Source organism: Microcaecilia unicolor, chromosome 13 (assembly GCF_901765095.1).
Source record: "Microcaecilia unicolor chromosome 13, aMicUni1.1, whole genome shotgun sequence".
NCBI classification, from domain to species: Eukaryota; Metazoa; Chordata; class Amphibia; order Gymnophiona; family Siphonopidae; genus Microcaecilia; species Microcaecilia unicolor.
Window position 1 is genome coordinate 41,677,528 of NC_044043.1, and position 13,547 is coordinate 41,691,074.

Here is a 13,547-nt window from a genome sequence, read left to right on the forward strand (position 1 = left end):
GATTTATTAACCTCTTAACAGTGGACCAGCCACAGACAACAACTGCTTGTAAGTAGTGCAACACTGGCACATTTCGTATTGTGCTCTAAGGAGCTAATGGTGTTACCTTCCCCTGTGTTAAGAGTAAAGAACAGTATGAAGTCTGGTACAGAGGGGATAATAAGACTGTTTTATTTATTTATTTTAAAAAATCTATACACCACCTATAACTAGGTGGTTTACAAAAGAACATTCACATTTTTCATATCACAGAACATAAAACAGACCATAATAACAATTCAGTCTTCAAAATTTAAAAAAAAAAACCACCATGACAAACAATTTTCTCTTACACAATTTCCTAAACTGTGTTACACTACTATATTGCTGAAGCTGACCTGGCAGCGCATTCCACAGCGTTATCCCCTCAGGAATAAAGGCAGTAGCATATGTTTCTGCATACCGAAGTTGATGGTGCAATGCTTTTGATTCTGCTGGGGATGGAAACTGGTTATTTTCTACAATATATCAGGGCTACCTTGGTTTTAACTAAATGATTCTAATATTCAAATGTATCAGTTGCAACCAAAAATGGCTTAGCATATGCTGTTTACTGCTCCAATGTGCCATTTTATGACTTCGGAATCAGTGAGGAATGCTTAAAGAAAAGATTTTAATTAAACAAGAATCGGACTGTCCCTGTTCTCTCCATTAACTCCTCTGTTATCTTCCTCAAAAGATGCTCCTTTTCTTATCTTCATTATCAAACCTTAATTTAAATGATGGCTCATCCTTCTTTCATTATAGACAACATTTCCCTTTTTCATTCTGTGATTTGCTTGACCTGCTTCAAGGTTTGTAAATGTGAAGGGGCAGAGAGAGAATAATTAACAGAGGCCTGAAGAATTAGGTAATCGCCGGAAGGCTATTGCACCAGTGTTCTTCCTAATAATGTGTTTATCATTGGTCCATTCAAATCTTGCCATCACAATAACTGCTCCCTTTTAAAGGGAGCAGTTATTGTGATGGCAAGATTGGAATAGATGAATGATATGTGATTTTAATGAAGCACGAGCACAATATACCCCAAGGGAAGTGCAATAACTGTGTGAATATATGTGTATATCGCATTGTGGGTTGGTTTATGTAAGATATGTGGGGGAAGTGAGATCAGGGTGTCATGAACTAACATATACCTCCTTTAGGTTCAAACAAATGTTGTATTGTATGTTCTATTATCTATGTATCGGATGGTAATATGACATATTTATTATAGATATATGCATACACTGGTGATAAAGATCTACTTGGGCTCAGCTGTATGTACATACACAAATATTAGGAGGCGGAACATCGTATGTACAATGATGGTTCCATTGTGACACCACTACATATTCCTCTTGGGGATATAATGGGTGTAAACGGTATGGTCTGAGCACATTTAAAACACTTTATAATATTTATAGCATTTTAAAGTGCATATATAAAAAAAGATAAATTATTTTGAACCCAAGTTTATTATAGTGACTTCCTAATAATGTGCCAGATAATGTCTAAGGAAAAAGTGAATGCCAGAGGAAGTGGTGATCATTTGCTGAACAATCATGAGAGTACTTTTTCAGTGTTAGCTACACAGAAGAAGGAGATTTGCCCCTCTTTTTGCTTAGGATACAGCTGGAGTCAGATGCTGTGTCTGTGAGATGTTGGGAATAGCCTCTTAAAATTTAAGATTTTGAATAGGGCTACTGTGGGCAGGCTAACAGGGCCAAAATTACAATGAGCATCAGTAAGCCATATTTATATTAAATTCAGAAGAGCCTTTTAGATGTTAGAGCATTCCTTCCTCTTAAATAATTTTTAATGTAACATGATGTAAGTGGTTTTTGTACTGTGCAACTAAAATAATTGTCTATTTTGTATTAGTTGATGGATTTGAAAGGTATATCCATGTTCTAAGTTGCATTTTTATATTTGGAAGGCTTTTTTTTTTTTTTTTAGTTATTCCTGGGAAATTCTATGCAAAAAAAATGGAAAATTCTGCACACAATATTTGAAAAGTCTGTAAATTTCTGCACACTTGTAATTGTTTTGTGCAGAATTCCCCCATTATAAGGACTGGCATCTCCCCCCTGGCATGAAATACCGCCCACACACACCACCACAACAGTTTCCCATGTACCTTCCTGCAGACCTCCACCCCTTGGCACGCACACATCTTATCCACCTCTTTCCAGCCCCCTATATGCCATCTACCTTTTTTCTAGCCCTTCACCCCCCCCCCCCCAAACACACACACCATTCACATCTTTTCAGCCCCTCCCCTCCTGCTCCTCTGCCGTCTTGGGCCCGACTGTTCCTTTGAGCCTGTGGCCCTCTGCACAGCCACATGGCTTAAAAGAACTGCCAGGAACCAAGGCAGCAGAGGAAGAATCGGCCCGACTTGCAGCTGTGCAGCTCCTCCTCTTGCCACACTGGAGCGGTGAGTGTGCAGGGAAGGAGGCAGCCAAATTCTGCGCAGTCTACAGAGATGAGGCATTCTGTGCAAATTCCCCCAGGAGTAATTACTTGTAGTTTTTCCAGAGTAAATACAGCATTGTATACATAGCTGCTTTCTACCTGAATTGGGGGAGGGGGGAGGGAAGGGAGGAGGAGGGCACTGTACTAGTACTTCTAGCTGTCAGTGGAAGCAAATTTTTAGAGACCACTGAGATATTCCTTTATCGGGCAGATTTTTCCTACTATATTACCTTTTTGATTCTGTTGACCTGAGAATTATGTGTAGAGTCTTTGTTTCCCTTGTCAGAGTTCTGAAAACTGAGGGGGGTCTTTTACTAAGCCACAGTAGTGTTTTTAGCTCACAGTAGAAATCAGCTGGCAGTAAACGCTGAGACGCCCATAGGAATATAATGGGCATCTCAGCTAAAAACGCTACTGTGCCTCAGTAAAAGACCCCCAAGTAACTCATACACACTACCACTTTAATTCTCATGTCGGAAATGAAATTTCTATAGTTGATTACCTAATTTATGTTATAATTTACTCTATCACTCAGGAACTTCAATGCAATAGCACTTTGTATTCTACTTTACCATGTATGCGCCTTAATGCAATACCATTTGTAATTCTCTATCCGGAAATAACGATCACCATTACGGCATAATGTAAGCCACATTGAGCCTGCAAATTGGTTGGAAAATGTGGGATACAAACGCTACAAATAATAATAATAATGCAGATAGCTAATATGTTGAAGGATCTTGGATGTTCTGCTTAATATTTTTTACAAAATAAAAGCATTTAGCAAAAATTAGTATTTTGTCAGAATATTGTCGAGCCCTTAACAAACTGTACAAAACTGATAAATTTTCTCTATCTAATGAGGGTTTTTACAGAGCAGTTTTGGTAAGGATAGCAAGGTTGGTTTTGGTCTATGTACCAGATTACTGTGTGATCTTTAACATCCACAAAATTGAACCTTTTTGAGAAGGCAACATACTTGATTTTATTTACAAATTTATAGTCCACATTTATGATGTAAAAAAAATGTTCAAGGCAACTTAAAAAACATAAACCAGGCAAAATATATAACAAACAAAGGTAGCATGCAGAGCTTGGCTCAAGGAATTCTTTCCCACCCATCTGCTTATGTGTGTTCTCGCTCGTGTGCACACGCACATGGGTGTCTTGTGTACTGTTCTCTAGTTTATCTGTTTTGTGTGTGTATGTCAGTACATATGTGTTCATATGCATGTGGGGGGGGGGGGGTGTATGTACATGAATGACTATGTTCCTCTATGTGTGTGTCTTTAAATTATACACAAAGGTGGAAGTAGCCAAACACAAGCTCCAAGATTATCAATAAAAGACATTTATTCTTCAAATTCAACGTGTGCTGACAGTAGAAATCCAGCACAGGCTGTGTTTCGGCATCCAGGCCTTCGTCAGGAGTTCTTTACATTAAAAACAATGAAAACAAAAAGTAAAAGATGTAACAATTTTAAAAATTGTATATACAATCTATAAATGAATCAAGAAGATAGAAACAACAAATATAATTCAGACCTTAAAATTTAAAAACTGAATCGAGGTATGCATATATATATATATATATATATATATATATATACACATCAATAATTGGATACTGTTGATAAAATCACTCCATGGTGCGACCGCGCCTCGAATATTGTGTTCAATTCTGGTCGCTGCATCTCAAAAAAAGATATAGTTGAATTAGAAAAGGTGCAGAGAAGGGCGACGAAAATGATAAAGGGGATGGGACGACTTGCCTATGAGGAAAGGCTAAAGCGGCTAGGGCTTTTCACCTTGGAGAAAAGGCGGCTGAGCGGAGATATGATAAAGGTCTATAAAATAATGAGTGGAGTTGAACAGGTAGATGTGAAGCGTCTGTTTACGCTTTCCAAAAATACTAGGACTAGGGGGCATGCGATGAAGCTACAATGTAGTAAATTTAAATGAATCGGAGAAACGTTTTCTTCACTCAACGTGTAATTAAACTCTGGAATTCGTTGCCAGAGAATGTGGTAAAGGCGGTTAGCTTAGCAGAGTTTAAAAAAAGGTTTGGACTGCTTCCTAAAGGAAAAGTCCATAGACCGTTATTGAATGGACTTGGGGAAAATCCACCATTTCTGGGATAAGCAGTATAAAATGTTTTGTACTTTTGGGGGATCTTACCAAGTATATTGTGACCTGGATTGGCCACTGTTGGAAACAGGATGCTGGGCTTGGTGGACCTTTGGTCTTTTCCAGTATGGCAATACTTATGTACTTACTTGCCAAAAACCCGTGGTAGAAAATATATTTTTTTTTACCGCAGGGGCATTCCCAGCGGTAATCGGCAGTTGGAACGTGCTGGGTGGTTACCGTATGGGTAACACATGAGCCCTAAGTCAATGGATAGCGTTAAGGGCTCAGGCCATAAATAGACACGCACTGGTTTTCATTTTACCGCATGTCCATTTCCCAGCCCCAAAAAAACCCCACTTTTTTTTCCAGACACAGTGGAGAAATAAATGGTCCAGCATGAGTCCAAGGCACGCACCTACACTACTGCAGGCCACTTTTTGGAATGCCTTTGTACAAGGGCCCCTGTGTTAAATATTTGTTGTCTTGTTCAAAAAGAATTCCACCCAGCTACAAAAAAAAAAAAAAAAAGAATGGATATGATTAACAGATGTATGATATAATACCAAATCATAGTGTACATTACAACAAAATGTGGCAGCTCTTTTGATGTCCATAGATATAAGAAATATAAATAATAATACTGAAGGAAGGGGAGATAATTGCTTGGGAGGGGGGGTAGCTGGGTAATTCTGAGAGGTTGCGGTTTAGCGTTTCAATACTTCCATTGTAGACCAATTGTGCTTAGTTGTAATGAGCATATTATGTTTGTGACTATTATAACCTTAATAAAAATTTAACATTAAAAAAAAGAAATATAAATAATTATCACTCTCAGAAGAAGTACCTAAAATTAAGGCATTTCTAAGTTAAGAATGACGAATACCAGTTTCTGTGAAAGTGAAATAAACTTTGCATTACTTTTCACCTAGCTAGACACTAGACTTTTGCTTATATAAGCTGCCTCTGTGTCCAGTGCTGGTTATGTTTGTGCCACGGTTGCTTCTATAATCTTGGTTAGGCTGCATGCTTTTTGCTTTTAACTTACCGTAGTAGGTTTAACCTTTTCCCTGTAGAACTGAAAGAATATGTGGAAGGTAAGGCCTCAGAATTTTGCTGTAATGCAGCCCATATCAGCTGAGTACACAAAACATAATATGAAACATTTTTTAAAGGGTTATTTGTGTGTTTGCCTGCAGGAATTGACAAAGAGAACGTGGAACTTTCTCCCACGACGGGACACAGTAACAGCGGCAGGACGCGACACGGATCTGCAAGCCAGGTGCAGAAGCAGCGAAGCGCTGGCAGTTTCAAACGGCACATCATTAAGAAGATTGTGTGAAGCTTTCATAGGGGCTTTGGAAACAAAAAGTAGAAAACAAAGAGATTTCTTTTCATGGGCTTCACTAGTGACCTGCCAGTCAGAATGCTGCACTTAATTTTTAACATCACCATACAGTCAGCCACGTTGCCAAAAGAACAACTCTTTGATGTATTGCCTGAATTTAATTCTGCCTTCAGGTTTCTTCTGTTTCAATGTGTTCTTGTTTTAAGCCAGTGTTCCAGAACCATTGTCGAAAAATTAATTTGTAGATTCTGAGGTTCCAGAATGAAGAACTTTTGTAGCTAAAGAAAGCACTGAATCCACTTCAGTAACTAATATACAGAAACCATTTTTTATAGATGGTTCTCTGGTTTTATCATCTTTGCCTTTTTGTTGTTGTTTTGTAAAAACAAAAAAAATGGAAAGTGTTAATGCTAAATTTTTTTGCACAGTTTTCAAAGGTGGTGGCTTTATGGGAGAAAAATAAGAGGATTTTTGTCCTGTTTGTAATGAAACCCCTTTTAGATATTATAGCTGTGGACCTTTTTATTTTTTTAACCTGCCAAGTCAGTTCTGCAAAAGTTGCATTTTTTTTGCAACTGAGGACCTAACCAGAAGTGGTGCGCCTTTTAAATAAAATAATGTAACTTCTTTATCACATTGATGAATTCACAGTAATCTCTAGCACTTTGGCATCAACAAAATCAGCATTTACTCCTTGATACCTATGAATTCCCCAGGCAAAATATTATATATCCCTGTTTTTAGTGTCTATCACATTTTCTAATGGAAAAACTTTGGGGAATTTTCCCCTTTTACGTACAGTCTTGCATGTTGAGCTGTTTCTTTTCCTGGGACTGCAAGTAATGGCCGTATTAATTTCAAACTTAGTCTCAAAGATACCTGCTGCCAAGACAGAACAGGTGACAGTGCAGATGCAGAGAACTCAAGTCATTTGTTACAATGTATCTGAGGGTGAAGGGTTCCAAAAAAACAAAAGTAGGTACTGGGGAGTTTGGTTTGGAATAATTGAATTTGAAGATCTCTAATCACCCTCTTAGTTTTAATGGACTTGTGACAGGTGCAAAAATATTGATTTTACCTTGCCCAATCTCATGTGTTCTGATATAGACACACCTGCCCGTATAAATGCTGCACAGTTTGTTTATATTATTTTTGTAAGCAAGCAAATCTGTTTTAAACAATATATATCTTGACTAAAACAAATCAATAGGTGAGAACTGACATCTTTGATGACACTTCAAATAGGAAAGACATTTGAGACTATTTGTGAATCCGTTGTCCTGACTTTTTTTCTGGTGCCCCTTAATTTTTTTTGTGTGTGTATCTGTTTTGTTTTGTTTTGTTTGTTTTCTTTTTACATGTTTCTTCCCCTGAGGACACTGTATGTTTGAAGTTGAAGGATTAAGCAGTGTGGGAGTTAGAAGCATTGCATCAGCACAGTTCAGCCCAGTAAATCAGCACAAGTATTATCATGCCCACACAAATGCAAGATGGGACGGTACGCAATTGGAGTGAACTTAGCATTTAAATCCATGGAATAAAGCGTTGGCGGTACAGTTTATTTGGCTCCAGGCTTTCCTTTCAATGTCAACTTAGGTTGTGAACTAAACACAGATTTTAAGAATCACTTATGAAAAATCTGGGGGGTTATAAGAAATTTTAAAAACACATTTTATCACTGTGAAAGACTATTAACCTAGCATAGGTTAACGGCAGCGGGTGAGTGACCTGGTTTGCTGCTGTTCAGGTTAATATGTAGTATGGTGTAGTGCGAGTGCTGTAAAATACCAACATGCAGAAAAATGTTAACATTTTGATCATAATAGTAAATATGCATTTTTGACAGCTGTGCGTCAAGGATATTTGATCTAAGGTGCTTATTTTTAGGGTGACTGTATTTACTGCTTAAAGACATCTATTTGAGGCCCCAGTATAGTACTAAAACTACAAAAGGCTTTACAAACTATGTATAGTGTAAAAAATATATATATAGTATGATTTTAAGTGTATTTCAATAATCCAAAATCCACAGCTAAATTAGTAGAAAATGGTACAATAAAGTATTCAGATTGCATCACTATAGCATATAACCCATACTTATTCAGACACAATAATCAGTATAACGTTAATATAAATAAAATTGCCTTTATTTTATTGATTCCCAAAAATAACTTAATTTCCTTTTAATTTGTTTACACTCCTAGGGAAAAAAAACTATGAACAGAAACCTAATATGCAAATATAGTTTGCCAAAATCTGTGTTAAAAAAACAAAAACCCTCCTTAGTTGTGGCTGTTTTGAAGTAGCTGTAATGTTGAAAAATATTGAAGGTTTGTGAAATTAACCAAACATTTTGTTTTATAATAATTATTATTATTATTACTATTTTGTTAGTTTTTTGTTTTTGTTTGTTTTTGGTAATGTAGCAGCTGCAAAATAGAAATAAGTAAAATGCTACAAACATATGAAGGGTATTAAAAGGTAAGTGAAGTTAGGAATAGAGCAACAACCCAATGACAGGTCCCATAATATCTACTTATTCCTCATAGTCCAAAGATTTCATATATTAAATGGGTACTGTACAGAAGAGATTTCTATTTTTAGTCAAAACTCACTAGTTGAAAACACACATCAGTTGAGGTCCGAAGTGGTAGATTTTCTATATCAAGCTCAGATACTTTTTTTTTTCATCTTTTTTTTTTTTCCTTTTAAAAAGTCTCTTGAAACCGAGCAGAAAAACAAGTGGGAGGTAGGAAAATGTAACGAATGCTTTGAGCTGATTTTTCAGAACACTAAGATTTTCTGATACTGTCACAGAATCAGGTCTGTTTGGTCATCTGATCAGACCAGCGACATTTCTGTTTTGATTCACCTTGTTAAAGCTGTATGTTGCTTAACCACAGCCTGAGTTGCACAGTGGACAGTGAATTTGGAATGTACCACCTCCCCCATGAAATTTCAAAATCATCAGCCGTCGGGAATTGCTCCACAGATGCTCACATCTTTTGGAACCCAAAAATATAACCAAGAAATGTCTGTCTTCTCAAAACACAATAGATCCGATTCACTATTAAATCAGTTATACAACCAGACACAATGTGAATCTCATGTACACACTTGCAAACCACTGCGTCTATGCGCATATACGTTATTTATAGTGATTAAAGGAGAAACCTCATACTACTGTGGCTTGACTCAGTTATTTCAACCGGAAAAAAAAACAGCAAACAGCTCTAAGCCCACAGTGAAAAAATAATCATTGGCACAAAAAACTCTCATTAAGCTTCTTCAGTGATACAATAAATCAATCAAAACCACTTACCTGTACTGTGATCTGCTGCTCCGTTAATGTTCTCTCACAGAGAGAGAGAGTGGTTTGCAAGTTGTGTACATGAGATTCACAGTGTGTTTGGTTGTCTTCTCAAAACAACATTCATAGAACTAATATTTATGGGAACATTTCTATGTATTCATTCTTCCAGTTTAATGCTGTCAGAAAGACTGATTTTGTTTATTTGTGTATGTTCCTGTCCTGAAAGGTACCTCACTAGTGTTTCAGTTGTGCACATAACCCTACTTTTTAATGATGGCAATGCTTTAACTCTGCATGTTGTTTTCAGTAAGCAGGAAATGTTTAGTGAGGCTTGGGAACCGAGCTTGTTGGGCAGTGCCAGTGCTCTATTCCTAATTGGTCTGTAAGATTTCAACTTTTTATTCTGTTTGTTTTATTTTATTCTCCTGATGTGATGAAGCATGTCTTACTCGATGTTATGCAACAGACTTTACCACAGAAAGTCGCTCTGTTGGCCACACAATTTTTTTTAATTCAGTACATTCACCTGTAAATAGGTTTTTTTGTGTAAAATTTGACAGAAAAGTATATTTACTACACTGTAAATACATGTGACAATATATTGTATTATTTTGCTTTTTTGTAAAACAGTTGCTGTACATGTATAACATACAAATTTGATTATTCTCGTGTTAGTATTGTTAACTTTTCTCCTTCCTGCTGTTGCATTCTGTCATAAAACGTGTATTATAAACCTACACGGTGTATTTACATTTGGGCCTAAACTTTGGAACAATTTTCCTTGATTTACAATCCTGTTAATATAGTAAGCGCTTGTATTCCAGCAGGAGAAATACTGCCACATCAAACTGAATTTGGAATAGGAGGTGAAGCTGTAGAAAAATCATGATTGCAGTTTCTTGTTAACTTTCACACATTTTCCCCATCATGTATGTATTACTCCCTTCCCTTTCCCTTTTTTGAAGTAAAATGTAAATTCAACCTGCTTTTGGAGTTGAAATTGTATTCATTTCTGTTTTAAAATATTTTGTGTAATAATCTTTTTTTTTTTTTTTTTTTTTTTTTATTATTATTCAAAGGCAATTGACAGTACAAATCAAAACAACCAACCAGCCTAAACTGTGAGTGTGTCTATAAAATGTATAACAGTTTCCAGTATCTCTGGAGAATTGTTAGCCATGTTTCAATATGAATAGAGACTTATCAGATAATACATTTTTGACTCTTTCAAAAAATACAAAGATCATGGGACACTCGATGAAATTACATGGAAATACTTTTAAAACAAATAGGAGGAAAAATAAGAATAGTAAGTTCCTGGAGGAAAAGTCCATAGTCTGTTATTGAGATGGACATGTGGAAAGCCACTGGTAGCATGAAGTGTTGTTGCTATTTGTGTTTCTGCCAAGTACTTGTGACATGTATTTGCCACTGCTAGAAGCAGAATACTGGGCTGGATGGACCATTGGTCTGACCCAGTGTGACTATTCTTATGTTCTTGTACATATTCAGAAAAATAGCAGTTGACTTTGGGCGCTTTCTATTATTTATTATCACCATCATTATCTGAGAAAGAAAGCAAAAACTGATTATGCTGGCCCTGATCAAGATTAAGGAGCTCTTTTACTAAACTGCCATAAGGTTTTGCACTTCTTGCATGTTGAGTCCAAACTGTAGCACAGGAAATGTAAAACTAGTGCAGTAAATGAGGGGGTGTGCCCGGCATTTACAGTGCATTTAATGCACATACCGCACAGGGTACTGCATGTAATGTGGATATGGGTCCAGTACCAACATAAATAAATAAAGATACATGGGGCACATTGCCTGACATCTTCCACAGTTTTAGCATTGCAGTAATTTGCATGCTCACAGATCACTGCATTGCAACAGTAGTTTTTTTGTGGGAGCCTTGCGTTAGAAACCATGCCAACAGTGGCTCTAACAAATGGCTTTCTGTGCCAGCTCCCTTCGGGGTCCTTTTACAAAGCCGTGGTAAAAAGTGGCGTAGTGTGGGCGCGTCTTTTTGGCGCACGCTGGGCCACTTTTAACCGCAGCTGGGGAAAAGGCCATTTTTTTAATGGGCCGTGAAATGGGCGTGTAGAAAAGTTAAACTAGCACACACCTATTTACGACCTGAGCCCTTACAGCCAGCCATTGACCTAGCAGTAAGGGCTCTGGAGCACGCCAACATGGCCACATTGCCGATTACCACCAAGCACGCCCTTGCAGTAGAACATAGAAAAATATTTTCTACCACGGGATTCGGTATATGCCAAACTCGGAATTAGCACCGGGCGCATGCACTATGCCAGCAGTAGTGCCAATTTGGAGCTCACTACCCACACATTAACCCTCCCGCAGCTTTGTAAAAGAGCCCTTTAGTTTGCACCCTCTTAGCCTCGTGGCATTGCAACTTATCAATCATATGAAGGCACATCAAGTTAGAACCATAGCAACCTCAGTTTTCATTCAAGAAATACATGGAAATACAACTTAGTGATCCATTCACATCTTTACATCTCATTACTGTATAGGCAGTATGTCTCAAAAGGGATACTGCATTTGGTTCAGAAATTCTACAAGAGCTTTTGAATTAATAGTCAGCTACCTAGCAATATTCTTGTGTAGTTTGCTCCGAGGATCCAAAAAAATCATTGAAAGTAGAGCAGCTTTCTAACATGGGATTCTCTACTTAGGTGGTTGGTTGCTTAGGTGGAATGTCTTTGTAAACGACAGGATTAATCCAGATACACATATCCACCCACCTTTCTGAAGAGCTGACTCCTAAGTTCTGCACTACACTAAACCTCAGATTCATGTGCAAACTAATTAATGAGCCATTAACAATCAATGATTGGCACTAATTAGCTCTAGAAATGTTAAGTAGTAGTAGTAGTAGATCTGCCTATGCGCTATTCTATAACATTATGCACCTAAATTGTCTTGTGTGCAACTCAAAAGGGAGTGTGGCCAGGGGAGGGGGCATTCCCAAAATTTAGGCACAGTGTTATAGAATAGGGTCATTTAAGCATCCAACGGCCATTAGTCGTACACCAGGTTTCAGCAGGCACATTTGCTTATTTCCGATCTGAGGAAGAAGGGCAACCTTCGAAAGCTAATCAAGAAATGTATTAAGTTATGTCCAATAAAAAAGGTATCATCTTATTTTCTTTTCCATGTTTTATTTTGTTTGATTTCTATTGATAACCTTAAGAGTGGACTAACACGGCTACCACACTCCTCTACTTAAGCAGGCATAGGGAATCCACATTAAGTGCTATTCTATAAAAGTTGCTTAAGGCTAAGCAACTTCTATAGAATTGGTGCTTAGCACAGATCTTAATGGTGCCTAACTTCGAGCACCATTTACTAAATTTGGCCCTGTCAGCTCGTGTGTCTGTAACGTTGGATGATGTAACCCATTTGGGTGTCTGATTTATCCTATTGGGTATAGAGAATCCCAGTTACAGGTAGGGAACTTCGCTTTACATGTATCCATATACTGCAGTAAGGAGGACCTTTCTTGGCTTTTGTTGCTCCCACACATAACAGTGATAGGTTATGTTTCGTAGAATGTTTAGAGAGCACAAAAAAAGGCAGAGGAACAACTATGAGGAGACACGGACAATGCATCCCTGTGTAACGTAAAAAAATCAAAAGACAGCATGCCAAAATAAAATATATAGATATATGGCAGTGAATGAGAGGAACATTTATTTCATCAGTGTTGGATTAGTGCCTGTGTCTGTCATCCTCTCATCTTAACCCCGGTGCGTCTATTTGAGAACACAGTTTCTTCCCCTGTATTTACAGAAGAGTGATACAATTAAGCATCAAATAGTGGTACAAATCTGATTCATCCTCTATACAAGGAATAAACAATCATGTTGATTCCCTTATGGCTTGTTACTTCTCAGTAACCCTGGTAAATACACTCAATGTCGTCAATTTGTGATCCAGAAGTGATTAAGACTGATTTCAAGGATTTGGCAAACAGTTATTGTTTGTGGTAATTTACATTCTGCATAGTAAAAAGATTGCATAACAGATAATTTAACAGAAATCTCTATTTTATTTGTACTATGCCACACTCTGAACATAACAGGGGAAGTTTTTCAAGGTTAGTAGCATAACTAGGTTTTAAAAAGGTTTGTAAAAGTTTCTGGAGGCATGGGAGCCAACTTTTCAAAATTATTTGGTGGTGCTTAACTCAGTGTGCTATCAAGTCTATAAAAATTAATAAATAAAAGGAAAACAAAA

At 37.3% G+C, this 13,547-nt stretch overlaps 1 protein-coding gene across 1 annotated transcript in view; it reads left to right on the top strand.

Annotated features, from left to right (window-relative positions):
- Positions 1 to 9,401, top strand: part of NF1 (neurofibromin 1) — a 464,504-nt gene extending 455,103 nt beyond the window's left edge. Inside the window, 1 exon segment of the mRNA XM_030222524.1 lies at positions 5,823 to 9,401. Within this exon segment, the coding sequence (XP_030078384.1) occupies positions 5,823 to 5,965 (143 nt within the window). The 3' untranslated portion in view covers positions 5,966 to 9,401.
- The last annotated feature ends 4,146 nt before the right edge of the window (positions 9,402 to 13,547 follow it).